Here is a 17,554-nt window from a genome sequence, read left to right on the forward strand (position 1 = left end):
CCAAAGTCTCCAGGGTGGAGAGTAGGACAGGACATGATCTCAGCTGCAGCAGGCAGAGCAGAGAGGCGGAGGGATCTGGAGGAGAGTCAATAGATCACCCAGCAGAGGATCCAGGATGGAGAGAAGCCCTGAAGTCGCCCAAACATCAATGTCTCTGCTGATCAAACGGTGGAGGACCATGAGAAGATCTTCACCCAGCTGAGCCTTCTTGTCCAGGAGAGAAGCACAGATATGAAACAGCAGCTCAGATCCCAGCAGGATAGTGAGTTAAATGGAGAACGAGAGCTTCGGGAGACCACTGAGCTGAGGAGGAAAGACGATCAACTGGAGCAGCTCGTACACACAGACAACCACAACTCACTCCTCCACAGCTGGAATGCCAGGATAAATTCTACAGATCCTTGGTGAATGACAGGAAGAGCCGACATCCAAGAGTTGGATTGTTCACCCACTAATAGGGAACGTACGCTGGGTTTAGACCGTCGTGAGACAGGTTAGTTTTACCCAACTGGGGATGTGCTACTGCAATAGTAATCCTGGGCAACATGCAAACTCCAAACCAGACCTGATCTGCTGGCAGTTTGAACCAACAGGACATATAATGACATGGCAGAGTGGAATCAGCTGCCTCCTGCTACAATGAAACACCACAACACAAGACCATGTGGGTAAAAACAGTTTTATTTTAAATAGTGCTCAAACAATAGAGAATAAATAATGTGACATCCAGTGAAAAATACAAAAGTAGTGCAACGTTCACAGTGAGTGTGTGGCTGCTGACAGGTCAAAGGTAATGCTGGGTAGCTGAAGCCAGGGAGAGTTTATCTGTTTCTGTACATCTTTCCGAAACGGATGAAGGCGTCAAACATGTCTTCATTAGTATGTGTGCATTCGTTTATTCAGATCCCAAAAAAGTCCTGGGGGGGTCAAACTCATGTCAGCTCAGGGCCACAAGCAGCCCAATTCAGTCACTAACAAAAATAAATATCTTTACACAAAACATGAACAAGTTCATATTCCTAAACGTCAACAATTCGGCTTTTTAAACGAGGTGCCAAATAGCCATATATATATTCATATTAATGTTTTTGTTGCATTAAAAGAATGTGAATTCTTTGTGTTTGTTTGTGTCTTTTTTTTTAAAGGTGCAATCAAAAAAGAATCTTTTAGAAACAGCACTTACTTTTATTGGGAATAAAAAAAAAAAAGCATAATTCACTTATTTGTAAGTGAATTATTTACACTAAATCAACTTGTGGGCTTAATCGGACTCTCTGCCGGGATGATTTTGGCCCCCGGGCTGCATGTTTGACACCGCCGCCTGATATGCTCAGTTTGGATGTGATTCCAGTCTAAAGCTCACCTGGGCTCAACACAAAACAATAGCCGTGAATCTTTATGCAGTGTCGTCAGTACAAACATAAATAAACTGAAAATCATAAAGACTGAAAACATCAAATACAAAGAGCAGAAAATTAGGATCACATATCGATAATATACCAACTGCCTACGTAATGTTGACAAAACTCTTAGTTCATTGGAAGATATTCTGATTTAATCCTTTGGTGAATAAGATTGGTGATACTTTCTATTTTGCAAATTTTTGGAGTTTGTAAAATAAAAAAATGACAGCTGGATACATTAAGGTGTATAGATGCAGACTGTACAGCAGGGGTCATCAACGCAGCGCCTGTGAAGTGAAGCTGTGTGTGTGTGTGTGTGTGTGTGCTCTCTCTCAGCCCTGGCATTTGCTCAGATCCGTGGCTTTCTTTCTCAGTTCGTCCAGCAGTTCTTTCAGCCGGGTGTCCAGCCCTTGGAGCTTGACGGATTTCTGCAGGATCTCATCCTGCAGGTTTTTCAGGTTGTCGGCTTTTCCTGGACAGAGAAGAGACAACCATCAGAGACATGGAAGAGATTAATTTCACTTTGTGAAAAATGCTTTATTAAATAAAGTTTGATGCATTGATTCAGTCAATATCGTCAATGTGAGCTTGTAGAATTATCTTGCTTTGGTGGAGCAAAAATAAAAAGACAAAACAGATTTGAAAACTGTCTTTTCCACTCGTTTCAAAGTTCTCCTTCCCCTCAGTTAGGGACAAATGTACCTGGAGAAACAGTTGTAAAGTCCCTTTACTTGTGTAGTTTAACTGAGGTACATCTTACAGTGAGGTACATATCATAAAAGTAACATTACTGTAGATAGACCTTGTTTTCTTTTTTCAAGTTTTTGTTCTTTGTTGTTGTAACAGTTTTGAAATTCACCAGAAATGCTGAAATATCTTTTAAAAGTAATTTGCTGAGTTCTATAAACTCTCTCGGTGACAGAGCCTGGGAATAAAGAGAAGCTGTGATCGGGTGGTGGGGTTACCTTCCAGATCCCTCAGCATGTCGTCTGTGGTGTTGGTCAGGACGCCGACGCCCTCCTTCAGTTTGGCCAGCCGGTCCCCCGGTGATCCTTCCACTCCCGGCGCCGGAGTGGGGGCTTTGTTTTTCAGGATATCCAGCTGCTGCTCCACCGTCTCCAGATCCTGCACACACACAGGGATTCATATAGAAACACACTCTGCTACCTCCATACACACTCCAATCACATTTCTCTCCAAACTCTATCTGCCCCCCCAAAAAACATTCCTTCACCACTGTGAGATTGAGCCAACCGCTCACCTCATTTGCAGCATCAGTTTCCTTCTCAGCTCTGTCTGCGTCCTCCTGTGCGTCCTGTGCCAGCTGCTCTCCGTTCTGCAGCAGGTTTTTCAGCTCGTCCAGCTGTGGCTGCATCGGCTGGATATGCTTCAGCGTGTCGTCCAGGGCCTTCTCGGCCGGGGTCAGATAATCCATGGTCTGAAATCAGAGAAAACACTGTTGGCGAGCTGTGATCATCACTGTGAGCGGCCTCATGTTTGTCCCTGCGTCCTACCTCGGTCACATTGTTGTTGAGGTTGTCGATGAGGTCCATGCTGTCCTGGAGTCGGTCCTCCAGGTCAGACAAATTGTTCTCTACCGGGTCAAATCCTGCCATCAGCTTGTCCACATCATCTTTACCAACCAAGGCTTTGTCCCTGTCAACCACATGGGACTTTAGCTTCAAGTTCAAACTGATAGTTACTAATACAGTAATGTTGTGTTGCTAATGTCAGCAAGGAATGTTTGTCAGAGGGGATCCTGACTGCATGTAGACCCACCTGGCGTCCTGGGCCTCCTCCAGCAGCTTCCTGGCCGTGTCCAGTTGTGGCTCGGCGCCCTGCAGCACGGTGCTGCTGTCCGGGAGGTTTTCTGCCAGATTCTTCAGCTCGTCCACCTTCCTCTTCAGGGCAGCCAGGTTGAGGGGCAGCTTGGTCTTCAGGATCCAGTCGCTCACCTCCTTGATCTTGGCCGGATCGGAGGTCGGGTCTGAATACAGAGTTACAGGAGGTGAGCGATAAAGGGCTTGCTGGTGATCGAACACAAACTGATTCCAGATCAATGTGCACCTGTCAGGAAGTCTTTCAGCTCCTTCACGACATCCCTGGTCTCCTTCAGGTCGTCCTCCAGATCATCTTTGGCCTTCTTCATCTTATCAGACAGTTTCCCGGCAGACTGCCTCACTTGGTTGGTCGCCTCCTGCGTTTTCTGGAGCTGCGAGGAAACAAAGGTTCAGTAAAAGGCCAAAGAAAGGTGCAAATGAAGACCCATCAGGATCCCAGCAGCCACCAGGGCTCCCACAGACCCACAGCTACCAGGGGCTGTTTGTTACTGGTTTGCTTTCAGGATTTATTTCAGATCTTCTTTTGCAATTCTTTTTTATTCGGGAGAGATTTTCAGAGCTGTGTGGCAGTCAAGTCGACATCGCTTTAATTATATTAATAATTCAGACAGGTAAAGGTTGAAAAAAAGGGTAAATACAGTCAGTTTGAATTAAACTGTCCCATCACGTTGATAGGGGAGTGTTTCTAATTGGCTTAATGTACTTCTAAATAGTGTATTTATAGTGAAGTAGGGCCCCTGAGCTGAGGGCCCCCAGATGTGAAGGGCAGGCCCAGTCTGTACCTTCTCTGCAGCGTCAGTGATCTTCCCGGTGAGCTTGTCCAGTCGGTCTTTCACATCTGTGGCGTCGGCGTTTGCCCTCTTGCCCAGAGGCAGAGCCCCCACACAGTTCTCCCCCTTCTTACAGAGTGGGCTACCCTCGGGGGGGCACAGGTCTGAGCCGTCACACTGCAGGGGTGTGCAGGGCTTTGAACGGACACTGCCGCACACCTGAGACACACACACACACACACACACACACACACATTAGAAGTGCACAGCGGACTGACATGCAGTCATTTTTAATGATTTTATTTCTCTGAACACTTTATAAGACACACAAATATGGTGCAATCAAATTCAAACTAGTTAATACTTAGAACATCTGATATGTTATTTCATTTTAGGAAATAAATGTGTGCAAAAAAATATTGTTTTTAATTTACATTTGCCACAGTGTCCTAAGTTTAAGTTTTGGGTGCTAAACGTCAAAAATGATAAGAGGAACTTGAGCTACTGAAACTCTACTTTCTGTGTTTTTGCCATGTGGTGATCAGGATGAGACGCGTGGACATCCAGGTTTCAATTTGTGAAACACAATGTCATTTTGGTCAGTTTTACACATTCCAACAGATTTGTATTGCATATTTAATTGTGTTATTTAAAAAACGGAATCTAAATAGTTATTTTTTCATGCCCAGGACTTATATTTGTTTCATTTTTTTTCCAAAGTTTTGCAGAAAACAAAGATTAAAACTGTGTGCAGTGGTTCCTTTCCACCATGAAGCCAAGTACCGAGGTGGTCCAGTTTGTACCTGTTTGGCCACAGGAGTGAGGTCCGGCTCAGAGGCCATGCTGCCATTCAGCTTGTTCAGATCTCTAGTGTTCCCTGGCTGGACCTCCTCTGTCAGATCATTGGCTTCTTCTCTGACGTCAGCGGACTCCTTCACTTTGTCTCCGCTGGCTGTCACTTTCTTTCCTGCGTCGTTGGAGTCGTCATAGGCATTTTTGATGGCATTAAATGCTCCTGCATGAGACAGACACGAGTTAAAGTCTGTGCGTTTCAGACATTAATTAGATGGAATTTGAAAGAATGTCTTTGAGGAGCAGTGAGTTCAGTCACTGATTCATGGAAATCTGTTGGCTGAAGGTTTGTGCCAGACAAAGAGAGAAGAAGTTTCAAGTCCAAGATATTTTTAAAAGTTCTTTTGCTCAGACTGACATCAGATGAGGGTTCAGTCAGCTTTCTATGTGCTGAGTGTGTTTCTGACCTTCACTGTTTGGACTGACGTTGTTGTCCGCTGCGTCCTTCTTAGTCTTGTACAGTGGAGCCAGGTCGTCCAGCAGAGACCGCAGTTTGTCCAGCTCGGAGTTCAGGTTCGGAGTTCTGAGTGGCGGTGGGAGGTCATCGTCCACCTTGTCCACTTGGTTCCTGGGGAGCACATGGAAACAGTCAGACAAAAGGAATCTCCCCAGGTGACTTCATGAAGGGCAGTCGGAGGAGAGCTGGTCCTCACCTCAGCTTGTCCAGCTCATCCAAAGCTTTGCTGACTTTTTGAGTGACGTTGGGCGGAAGATTAATGGAGTCTCGGATCAGGTTGAGGCTGGCCTCCAGGTCCCGGATGCGGGGTCCGTATTTTCCAGGGTCCCCGGTGGTTCCAGGACGAGACGGGAACTTGGGAGAAAGTTTTTCCAGCGCTGAGCTGAGGGCCTTTCTCTGGGCGTTGAGTGTGACTAAGCAGGAAGGACACGAGTCGCAGGCGGGGAAGGAGTCGCAGCGGCCCGGACCGCATGAGTCGCAGCGAGTCCCGGTGATGCCGGGCCGACACAAACAGGTTCCCGTCTGTTTGTCACAGACGTCTGGGAGAGTTCCCTCAGTGTTACAGCGACACGCTGACAGACAAGAAGAGATTCATTTAAAACCTGTCTTTAATCACGACACTGCTCAGATCACAACACTGCAGTGGTTGATTCAGCAGGTTTAATCTACCAAACCACCACTAACATGTCGTCAAAGACTGCACGCACACTCTGCTCCTCACATCCCCTCCTCCAAGTCACTACAGAATCATCTGATCAGTCACATGAAAATAGAAAAATCTGTATAATCTGAGCCTCATCTAATCCATAAACTGTGGTTTATGTTGTCTTTATGAAATGTAAAAGCAACAAAAATGAAGTGAAAACATTTCAATAGCAATTTTAACTTATCAAATAGTTTGAACCATGAATGTCTCAAATTTTCTGAGAAGCTTTAAAATGAAGTGAAGGTTAGCGTGCAGGAGACACTAATGCTTCAAGAGAAATGTGTCTTTGGCTGACTGTCTGCCGTCCGCCACAATTAAAACAAAGACAAAACATTATTTAGTAAAAGCTTCATGGAGCCATAAAAGTTGGTACTCAAATGCATAATGGACAAAAACCTGTTTGTAATCGCACTTTGCCAAAAGGTGAAACATGATCTTTTCTCGCATTATTTCAATAGAAAACATTGAAAAAGATCACCTATACTGGCACCTTTTGCTTTTGTCCTGCTGTGATTCATATTTATTCTCAGTCTTTTTCTACCTTCTACAAATATTGAGTCTATATGTTGGGGTTTGACTATGGCACATTTCATCTTTTTCTTCACATTGATGTGTATGTTTGTGGGACTAAAACTTATAAACCTTATTTGTCGCAAAGTAAGTTTAGAGTGAAACTGAATCCTAAAAATGCCTGATCACAAAACGCTTGGCCGCACTGTGTAAATGGCGTGTTGAAGGATGGAGGACTCACGCTGGCAGCCGATCAGAGGATCTCCGTACGTGTTCTCTGGACACTCGGCGCAAGTTCGGCCTGCATATCCTGGTCTGCACAGACACTGACCAGTTAGCTGCAGAGAGAAAAAGACAGGACTCGTATCCACTGAAATCATACTAGTATATCCAAATCTATGGAGGTGGATGATGAGGTGGATGTGGAGGTGGGAGATGGATGTGGATGAGGAGGTGGATGTGGATGAGGAGGTGGATGTGGATGAGGAGGTGGATGTGGAGGTGGGTGTGGAGGTGGAGGTGGGAGATGGATGTGGATGAGGAGGTGGATGTGGAGGTGAGAGATGGATGTGGATGAGGAGGTGGATGTGGATGAGGATGTGGATGTGGAGGTGGGAGCTGGGAGCCGGTACCTGGTCACATGCGTCGCTTCTGGACCGGGTGGGGTCACAGCTGCAGGGCTCACAGCGATCTGACAGGAAAGGTTTCCAGTAACCTTTGGAGCACTGGTCGCATGTGCGGCCGTGGAAGTGAGGACGACACAGACACTGACCGGTCAGCGGGTCACAGGTGTCCGTCGTGGAGCCGTCCAGAGAGCAGGAACATTCTGGAAACAACACAAAGCTCTCACCGTGAGGAGGGAAACACAGAATCCACTCAGCTTAGTGAGGAGGTGGGCAGATTAAGGAGGAGGTGGGTGGAGGTGAAAAGAGCATTAGAGATGAGGTGGGAAAATTAGGGAGGACATGGGAGTAATAGAGAGGAGGTGGGAGGAAATGGGAGGATTAGACAGGAGGACGATTGAGGAGGAGGTGAGTGGAGGTGGGAAGATTTGGGATTAGGTGGATGTTGGTGGAAGGAGGTGGAAGGATTATGGAGGAGGTGGGAGGATTTGGGATGAGGTGGATGGAGGTAGGAGGAAGTGGGTGGAGATTGGAGGAGGATTAGGGAGGAGGCGGTAGAAGGATTAGGGAGGAGGTGGGTGGAGGGTGACGGAGTTGGGAGGATTAGGGTGAAGATGATGGATTAGGGAGGAGGTGGGATGAAGTGGAAGGATTAGGGAGGAGGTGGATGGAGGTGGGAGAAAGGGGGTAGAGATTGGAGGAGGATTAGGGAGGAGGTGGAGAGAGGATGGAGGTGGGAGGAAGTGGGTGGAGGTTGGAGGAGTTGGGAGGACAAGGGTGGAGATGATGGATGAGGGAGGAGGTGGGATGAAGTGAAAGGATTTGGGAGGAGGTGGAAGGAAGTGGGTGGAGGTTGGAGGACGATTAGGGAGGAGGTGGGAGGACTATGGTGGAGATGATAGATTAGGGAGGAGGTGGGCGTAGGTGTTGGTTGACTTACTGGAGCAGCCCAGCGGGTTGGAGGCGCTCAGGCCGTAGTGCCCCCTCTTGCAGCGTTCGCAGCGTGGACCCTCCACGTTTACTTTACAGGTGCAGGAGCCAGTCACGTCGTCACAGCGGCCTCCGTTCAGAGAACCTTCATCACTGCACACGCAGCCTGGAGGCAACAGCACACACACCTCATCAGGGCACAATCATGACACGAACTGCTCTTCTAAGCAGAGCCGAGATTGGCGGTACATACGGATGCAGGCGTCGGGGCGGTCCATCTGGCTGCGGGGGTTGGGCTGGTAGCCCTGAATACACTGGTCACACTTGGGTCCTGTGGTATGGTGCTGACAGCCCTCACACACTCCTCCGCTCCTCCGGCCGCTGGCCTCATACACGGCCTGGTCGAAGTGACAGCGCTCAGCGTGGTTGTTGCACTCACAGCCTGGAAAAAAATCAGACACAGCAAATTAATCACAGGACACCTGAGGACGGTTTACTTCCTGAAGCATGTGTATGAAGTGAGTGGTGTGAGGGTGTGTGTGCGTGTGGCCTTACGTCTGCAGGCGTGGGTGTTTCCCTCTTCAGCCGGCCTCCAGGGACGATCATTGTAGAACTCGGCACAGCGCTCACAGTGCATCCCTGCTGTGTTGTGCTGGCAGTCACACTGAGGGTGCATCTACACAAGATATTCAATATGGAGGGGATTGATGAAATTGTTCACATTTTTCTTAAATCTTAAATTTCTCCTAATCTGTGGCGCTGGAACAGAGTTGGACCTCCAGGTCCACACACACCTGGATGGTGTTGGACTCCGGGTTGTTGAACTGTTCCGGCAGACATCGGTTGGCGTGTCCGTGGCACATGCAGCTGCCCATCACCCTCATCTCCTTCAGGGCGTAGAACCTGCTGAGATCTCTGCCGGGAAGTTCCGGCACGTCGCCCAGTTCGGTCATCCTCACCCGGAGCCCCGTCAGCCCCGTCACGTCTGAGCAGGAAACATCCATCAGTACGCTTTCATCAAGCACCAACACCACCAGACACTAGAGGACACTTACTTTCTACTTTTTGGGCCTTGGCAGGTGGAGCATAAGCAAACTGACGCAAAGGACTGTACTCAATCTGCAGACAAGAAACCAAGAAACACACACGTTTGTATTCTGTAGTTACTCTCACTAAGATTTCCATCTAAACCAATGAAATAAATTAAAAAAAAACTGACGAACAAAACTTGGAAAACAACGATGTTCTGGTCATATGTTTTCCATGATGTGACCAAAGTAAAGAGGGAGAGTCTCCTTCCCTGATTGGAGGCGTTACGAGTCAGTTTCTACCTTGTGGTCGTGGTACGGGGTCTCGTCTGTAGGGTGCAGTGTGGTGCAGTATGTCTGGTCCAGGATGATTGGCGTTGTCGTGGGAACGTCTGGAAAAGATTTCTGACAGTCTGTGGCCATGTAGCGGGCAGGCTGCCACGTCCTGCCGTTATCCTGCGTCCTCTCGATGACCAGGGCGTTGGGACGAGGACCCTGCAGGGACAACGGAAGAAAGAAGGGAAAAGTTCAATGACAACAGGAACGAGCAGCTGCTTCTTTCCTTGTTGCTTCTTCAATGAGGAAAGACGAGCTGACGTTCTCACGAGACAATCTCCAAATGTTCATGGAAGTCTGCACTCATTCAAATATGCACATTTTCATAAAATCATTCCAGCTAATGCTCGTTTTTTTCTCAATACGTGTTCAATGTCATTCTCCGATTCAAACTGAGATTCCCAGTAAATAATGGGCTTTTCTATCGTTGTTTGTTTTCCTCGTGATTCAGTGCTGTTATTATGTTTGTGTGTTCTGAAATGCCACATTTTTTTGTAATTTTTTTTGATGGAAAGTTTCTGTGCATGATTGTTGAAACTAGGTGACTCTTTAATAACAGAATAAGAGAGCCTGTGCAGGAAAAGTTTCCAGGAAGTAATCCTGAACTCTTGTTTTCCATTGTGATGAATGTAAATAATGAAATCTGCTTCTTTTTTTCTTTTGTTTTGGAACAGGATGCGCCCTGCGAATTTTGTGGTACCTTGAAGCTGAGTACCAGGTTGTCCAGCTGGTACAGGTTGTCCAGGTCCAGCTGCAGAGTGACTGGATTCATATCTGAACAACACACAAGCGCAGAGAATGTTGGGTTTAAGACCCAGTTTGTTGAGGACGCCTTCACTTCTGGCAGGATGAGACTGGACAGAACCTCTGGTCTTTAATCTACTTCCTGTCTCACCTTTCTTGGACTGCCACCACCTTTGTGGCCCGGAACTGGACAACATGTCCTGGATGGTGTGGGCCAGCGGGCCCTGGGGGTTCCTGGAGTCACAGGGGCAACACTTCATCCGCTTCTGCAGCAGAGGAAGCAGAAAACATGAGAAACGTTCACGTGGAGGCAGCGTGCTGTTTGGTGGCTGGAAGTATGGAAGTGTGTCACAACTTCAAACTGCAGCGTGTGACCGGGTCGATAAGCTGTGTCACACTGAAGGACACACACACACACACACACACACACACACACACACACACACACACACACACACACACACACACACACACACACACACACACACACACACACACACACACACACACACACACACACGGAGTGTGGTGACTGTTAGCCTGGTTTCAACAAGCAAGCTGACTATGTGAGTAAAAGGTGAAAAAGAAAACCTTCAGTTTCGAGGAGCTGCTTTTGATAGGTTTGCACAGAAGAAAGATGAGCTGAGAGAACGAAATCAGACTAACCTTGTGGAAACTAAACCTAAAACCAACAATAAAGGAAGCATTTCATTTTATCCATGTCTGAATAAAATGACATAAAGCGTGTTGAAGAACTTATTCTAACAGGTAACAGTAATGTGTGCAGCTCAGTTTTACATCAGTTGCTTATTCCGTGTGAACAGACTTTAGGCTAGTTAGCTTAGCTTGTTTTAAACATTAAAACTCCAGCTATACATCTCATGTAATCGATTCTGTTTCCTCCCATTTTCATTGAAGAAATGTCAGAATGTATTTTAGGTGTTGTGCTCCATTATTATTAACCATGAAATGATGGAGTGCAGCAGAAACGAAATGAGTACATAGTAGAAAAAAAACTCTCAGTCTGCTTGGTGTTGCAGTTTATTCACCCCCATATCTCTCTGAGTCAATACAGGATGGCCCTACTTCAACTCACACTCGCCACAGAGACGGTCAGGCTGCACAACTCTAAATAATTAAAATAATAATTATTTTGTAATTTGTCTGTTAATTTGTACTACATGGGCTTTTGTTTGTTTGTTTATTTAGTTGTTCTATAATCACTGTGTGGAAGTTGTATGCTTCTGAAAAATATTCTTATTATCACTATTCTTAATATTGATAATCATTCCTATAATTTCATTATTATTAACATTATTCTCATTACTTTCAATAATAATAATAACGATAATAACAATAATACATTTCTTATTGTTATCATCATCATCATCATCATCATCATCATCATCATCATCATCATCATCATCATCATTATTATTCTCAAGAAAAGGACAGTTAAATATAAGAATTTTATTTTGGTTGTTCTCTTCCAATCATGGAGAGGTTTATGATAATTTAGCGTACACTGTTTAACATTTTTTGCTTTTATGAAAGAAATGACTGAAATAAATACTGTCTAATTTCTCTACATTTGTTTTGACATTTCATTTCAACCTTTGTTGTTTTGGATCACTTGTGGTAGTTGTATTCTGTCTCATATTGAAGTACTAAGTGGTCATACAATATTGAAAATTTAACAAAGGAGTTGGAAAATGGCCATATGTTAAGTAAACATAAACTAATTAAAACCTAAAATATCAAGAAACAAGTTATAATGACATGAAATAAAGTCAGACAGTGGAAAAATAGGATAAAATATGAAGGAAGGCTCAAAAGTCATGAAACATGTAAATAAAATTGTCGAACAACAAAAAACAATATATTGCTTACCCAGGAAATTTTCACTGAATTAAGTGTGAATAAATCTTTTTAACTAAAATGAAGTGTAAAAGCAGCGCCAGCAGTCTCCTGCAGTGTGTTTATACTTGAGTAAAGCTCGTGAGCGGTTTTCACCTCAGCTGCACAGGTAAAGCAGTCCTCCTCACTCTGTGGGTGAAAAGTGACTCCACATGGAGCTTTTTCTGAGGTTTGTGTCTTTTGGCACGGCACTGTCACTGCAAACACACTCTGTTTGCTTTTGAGCCTGCTCCACACCAGTTCATGTGTATTTTAGTCTACAGGTAGAGTGTAAAGTCTATAGATCCTGGAGTGATAAAATTAGATGAATAAACTGGCTCTTGGCACCAAAGAGGCTCCAGTTACATTTTAACTGCCTGATTTCTGCACTAATGCACACAGAGACTATCAAGCACGAGATATAGAGTTTGTATCCACACAAGCTGAGCTGATAGTCCTGCGCTCGTGTTCAGCAGAAGTCACCTGGTGTAAAATAATGTGACAATGTATAGAGTGAAATGAAAATAGAATCAATTAAGTTAAAATGCAAATATTGAGAAACTAATTCAAGTGCAATGCTGTTTTATTTGTATGGTGCCAAACACAACTCAGTCATTTTAAGGCACTTTAACAGAGAAAAACCGAACAATTCCACACGAGCAAGCATAAGCCACTGTAGTAATGAAACATTCCTTGTAATAGGAAGAAACTTTTGCATAAAATAAACATGGTTCTATTTCTGTGGGCTAAGCAGACAATTTATCATGAGGCTCCTAATTTTGTTGTATTTGCACAATTTACCAGTTATTCTGGTGTTTAGAGGAGCACAACACGGAATTTCATTTTTTTAAAGGAAATATTCTGCAAATGCAGTTCATGCAGAAATAATCTGAACTGCTCCAGATAATTAAAATAATCATCAGGAAGGGATTCCTCTTGGTTAGAAACCTGCAACCTCCAGCTCTGCAGCAATTCTGTGACTCTACAGCTCCTCTAGTGTCTCTACAGCTCCTCTGCAGTGATTCTTCTATTATTGCTATTTAAATGAAACAATGGATTAGTTCAACAGTTGGTCAAAACACCCAGATTGGAAAAAAACCCCACAAAACAAAACAAAAAGAATTACAAAAAAACCCAATCAAACACCCCCCCCCCCCCCCCACACACACACACACAAAGCAAAAAAAAACAGCTAAAAAACGGTTGAAACCATTAGAAAAGGTAAAAATGAAGAATAGCAAAAAATGACTCAAAGCTGCTTTAAAAACCTAAAAAATTTTTTTTAAAGAAAAACCTAGAATTTCTTAAATGTGCTTAAAGAGCTAAAAAGCACTCGAAAAAAAAAGAAGAAAAAAAAAGAAAAGATGAACTGGCTCCTATTCTGAAAAATGGCTAAAACAGCTAAAAAGAACCAGACTTCTAAAATAATATTTGGAAACCTTTATGAATCCAACCTCACGTTATGAGCTGTGTTCTCTTAGTTTTAGAGGTGAAACATGTGTTGTTGGTCTGGATTAACTTTATTTGGTAGGAAGTGGTGAAAACATCTGATGACAGAAGATTCTGGATCTGAGTCATCTGTGGTGAGAAAAGAGAGAAAATCTGATGCCGGCAGCAGCAAACAAGATGAGGCTGGTCTGTGTGTGTGTGTGTGTGTGTGTGTGTGTGTGTGTGTGTGTGTGTGTGTGTGTGTGTGTGTGTGTGTGTGTGTGTGTGTGTGTGTGTGTGTGTGGTGCCTTCCTGTCCCTCCCTGTCTGGATGAGGAGTGGCTCAGGTAAATAAAGATAAAAAAATACAAGGAAAAAAGAAAGCGTTGATCAATAGGAGCGACTCCACACCCTGCACAAGTATTCCTCCCTCCAGGGCGCTCGTCTCATTTCTTAAAGATTGGTAGATTACAGTTAAATTTTTCCACCTTGGAGTTCGAACCAGCAGATGGAGGAATGAAGCATTCCATCTTGTTAAAGGTTAGCTGGTCCTGATGCTAATTTGGACACATTATGGAAATCTGAATATTTCCACTGCAGCACACATTCAACCCGAACAGGAAACAATGATAATTATTCAAAAATCGGCATCAAACTGCCCTGAAATATTTGGATGTCATTTTTCCTGGCAATCCAAAACAAAGCAACCCCCAGTGGACATGTTTGGAACAGCAATTACTTTACCAAAATCATTCTTAAAATCATTTTTATACCGGTAATCTCCTCCCAAGGGGCTGGATCAGACACCCTGGTGAGCTGTGTGTTTCACAAATTTAGCTTTGAGGTCAGAGAAACAACCTTTTGACCACAGGGTTGCTGGTTTGATTCCCACTGCCGATGCCATGTGCGGACGGAGCGTTTGAAGCAGTGTGAATCCTCAGCTTTCTCAGAGTGGTTAAATGTGAATGTGTCATAAAACATTACCATGTTTTAAGTGCAGTCGATACGCACCGTTTTATTGGCAGAGCCAGACTTTTAGTATCACTACGACAATAAACCAAAGGTTGCATGAGGAAAAACTTTCATGTCCTCGTGTCTTTGCGGGTGTAGAGAGGGGAGGTTTTGCAGGTTCCGTCCTGTTGTTGAATACATTACAGCTTTTGTGAAATAATTTTCTGTTACTCTGGTTTGTAAATCAGGACATCTTATGAATGCAGTTGTGTTGGAATTTGATTGGGACCCCATAGCAGGTGAGATTTGGATAACAATAGATTACAAATAGATTAATTTGTTTGACTTGGCTGGTTTTAATGAGGACCGCCAGAAACAGACTTGATAGAGACTGAATTATCTGATTGCATCATAAAGTTTGTGAAAGAATAAGAAGTTGCAACATGGCAGGCCTGACCCTTGCACACTGAGTCTGTCTTTTTGGATTGGTAAAATAAAGTGCCATTTCAAAACGGGCCGCTTTGTGCTGAGCCAGCAGCTGGACACGGATCGCTCAGACGCTGCTCAAACAGTACAGTTGCGACACGTCGTTCTGGCACTAGAACCAGACAGAGATGTGAATATCCATCCTGCATGTCTGCATGTTCGCCACGACCTCTGCACCGCTCACACGCCTGACCCGAGTGAACGGCGGCTGCTTTCTCATCAGACTCTCCCAGCAGCAGCAGCAGGAAGGTTTGTCTTCACGATCTGAGCATAAACCTTAATGTGCACGCAGGACTGCGCTCCTACCTGTTCGTACGGGGTGCAGTAGATCTCGGGGCTGCTGAGGCCGCAGGTGGAGGAGGCCTGCAGGAGGTGACTGCGGCCCAGCAGCAGGTCACTGCTCGGGGGGTAACAGGCGCCTCGGTAACAGTCCCTCTGGGCCTGCGACAACGCCGCCATGGCTGAAGGTTAACACACACACACACACACACACACACACACACACACACACACACACCAGTTAAATGGTTTTAAGATAAACTACTGAGACTCAAAGTAGTGGCAGGTGGCGGCTGTGGCTGCGGCTCACGGTTCAATTCCAATTTCCAATTTCAATTCAAGTTTGATTGGAATCCATTTCAAATGGCTCCTTCTACAACCCTAACCCTTTCTTCACAACATTCATTTGAAAACATTTGGTTTTCAGTTATTTTGTGTCCAGAAGTTTTTACAGGTGAAAATAAATTGTCAGTAAAAAGTCGTCTGACTATTTGATTCTGGGCTTAAGAGCATCATATGAATGTTCAACACTTTAAACATCACTCAATAAAATAAAGCTTTAATGGAAGTATATGTGACTTGTTAAAGTTGGTCAAACAAACTATTTTAGGCCATGAATCTATCATGAAATCTGTTTTAAAGCCTAATGACCAAAATCTCACTTATTTTAGATTTTATAGTGAAAAAAATAAATATTACACATTTTTTTATTCTCTGAAGGTTATGTAAACACTAAAGTTCATAGTTTATTGTGTTATTTGCAAAGAACTGTTGACACACTAGTCATTTAGCTCGGTTTCATTAGCCTCTCACAGTGAAAATATGAAAACAATCTGTAATAGTATTTCACATTTGTCCGTATTCGCCTTCCCTGAAGGTACAGACCAACTGTCGCGTCATGTTTTCATTGATTATTAACATATTATTGTTAGTTTGAAATAAAGATTTGAGGATTTTAACAAATGTGGTCATTTGCCTGATGACAGGTTGATTTATTGATCCAATTTCTTTAAAGTTCAGCATTTACTGATAATGTGGAGGATGTCAGGCTCTGCTTTAGATCAACGTTACAGTGACGGCAGTTTCCAGCTCAGATTGTTCAAGAAAATGGTTTTCTTTCCACATGTTGACAATTTTAGGATATTTCCTTTCTAGAATCTTTAACAATTCAGCATGGTCGTCAGGATTTGAATCTTAGAAAGACGCTTTCAAATAGATAACAACCTGACTCAGAGTCTCACCCCTCTGGAGAAGATCTACCCTCCCTGACAGTCATTAATGCCCCTTCACAACCAGGACATACAAAACACTGCACACATGAAGTGTTTTCAACATTATTCTAGTGCTGCAGCTCAACAAAAGTCTATAAATCAAACCACAATACAGTTAAAGGTGATTTTTACCCCCAAATGGGAAAAAAATTTGTGTTATTTAATATCTGCATCTGTGACTGAAATTCCAGTTTCTTGGTTTTTTAAAATGTAGAAACAATGAAATATGTGTTTAGTATTTTTCACCAGATTTTGTTATAGATAAAGAGTACAAGTAGAGCTATGTTACATTCATTTAAATCCTTTAAATATCCTCTTTTTACATGAAAATATCAAATGAAAGTATTCCATCAGGACTGGGGAGCAGCAACAAAAGCTATTTTTTTCTCACACACAAACACAAAGTATTTTTTCCTCATTTCAGCTGTATGTTGAAAACAGACATGAAAGCTGAAAGCTGTTTTGAAAGGTTAACTTGTACAAACGAATCACAGACTGTGTGATTATAAAACGATGACTGGACCTAAAGATCATGTTCAAACATGAAACCTTTCTGGAAGTGAGATTCTTGTCTTCTCCTCTCATCATCAAGTTGTCTTGATATTTCAAGCAGGTTAAATCCAGCTGGAGCCAAAGTGAATTAATGTACAAAGTTTGAAGTCAACAGTACACAGTGGACTGACATCCTTTCTTTAGTTGTTGGAGCAGTCAGCTCTCACCACGATATGGTGTGATTCCTGTGTGGAGTTTGCATGTTTTCCCATTGCACACATGTGTTTTCTGAGTACTTCCTCACACAGACTCAAGACAAGATGTATCTTAAAGGGTGAATATGTGTGTAAACTTCAGCTCTCTGTGATCAAGTAGCACAGATTACTAGATCGTAAACGGGTGTAAAAGAGAATACTCTTGGCTTTCTTAATCATATTTAAAATAACATAAAATCAAAGACTCCCCAAAAAGAGAAGCTTTCTGTGTCATCACCGCAGCAGGAAGAACAACCTGCAGCCATCTCGGCTCCCAGTGATGGTGGAAAGCTCTGCC

At 43.8% G+C, this 17,554-nt stretch overlaps 1 protein-coding gene across 1 annotated transcript in view; it reads right to left on the reverse strand.

Moving 5' to 3' along the window:
- Positions 1 to 663: 663 nt before the first annotated feature.
- Positions 664 to 17,554, reverse strand: part of lamb3 (laminin subunit beta 3) — a 17,162-nt gene continuing 271 nt past the window's right edge. The window contains exons 3-23 of the mRNA XM_080461107.1: positions 15,267 to 15,421; positions 10,352 to 10,466; positions 10,157 to 10,230; positions 9,424 to 9,615; positions 9,148 to 9,211; positions 8,887 to 9,077; positions 8,648 to 8,768; positions 8,346 to 8,534; positions 8,103 to 8,258; positions 7,172 to 7,365; positions 6,781 to 6,877; positions 5,520 to 5,895; positions 5,274 to 5,434; positions 4,818 to 5,029; positions 4,027 to 4,233; positions 3,471 to 3,615; positions 3,183 to 3,390; positions 2,918 to 3,059; positions 2,665 to 2,841; positions 2,369 to 2,528; positions 664 to 1,875 (exon numbers count right to left, since the gene is read on the reverse strand). Of these exons, the coding sequence (XP_080317233.1) occupies positions 1,736 to 1,875; positions 2,369 to 2,528; positions 2,665 to 2,841; positions 2,918 to 3,059; positions 3,183 to 3,390; positions 3,471 to 3,615; positions 4,027 to 4,233; positions 4,818 to 5,029; positions 5,274 to 5,434; positions 5,520 to 5,895; positions 6,781 to 6,877; positions 7,172 to 7,365; positions 8,103 to 8,258; positions 8,346 to 8,534; positions 8,648 to 8,768; positions 8,887 to 9,077; positions 9,148 to 9,211; positions 9,424 to 9,615; positions 10,157 to 10,230; positions 10,352 to 10,466; positions 15,267 to 15,421 (3,476 nt within the window). The 3' untranslated portion in view covers positions 664 to 1,735. The remainder of the gene's footprint in view (positions 1,876 to 2,368; positions 2,529 to 2,664; positions 2,842 to 2,917; positions 3,060 to 3,182; positions 3,391 to 3,470; positions 3,616 to 4,026; positions 4,234 to 4,817; positions 5,030 to 5,273; positions 5,435 to 5,519; positions 5,896 to 6,780; positions 6,878 to 7,171; positions 7,366 to 8,102; positions 8,259 to 8,345; positions 8,535 to 8,647; positions 8,769 to 8,886; positions 9,078 to 9,147; positions 9,212 to 9,423; positions 9,616 to 10,156; positions 10,231 to 10,351; positions 10,467 to 15,266; positions 15,422 to 17,554) is intronic.

Source organism: Lipophrys pholis (assembly GCF_963383615.2).
Source record: "Lipophrys pholis genome assembly, chromosome: 4".
Lineage (NCBI taxonomy): Eukaryota > Metazoa > Chordata > Actinopteri > Blenniiformes > Blenniidae > Lipophrys > Lipophrys pholis.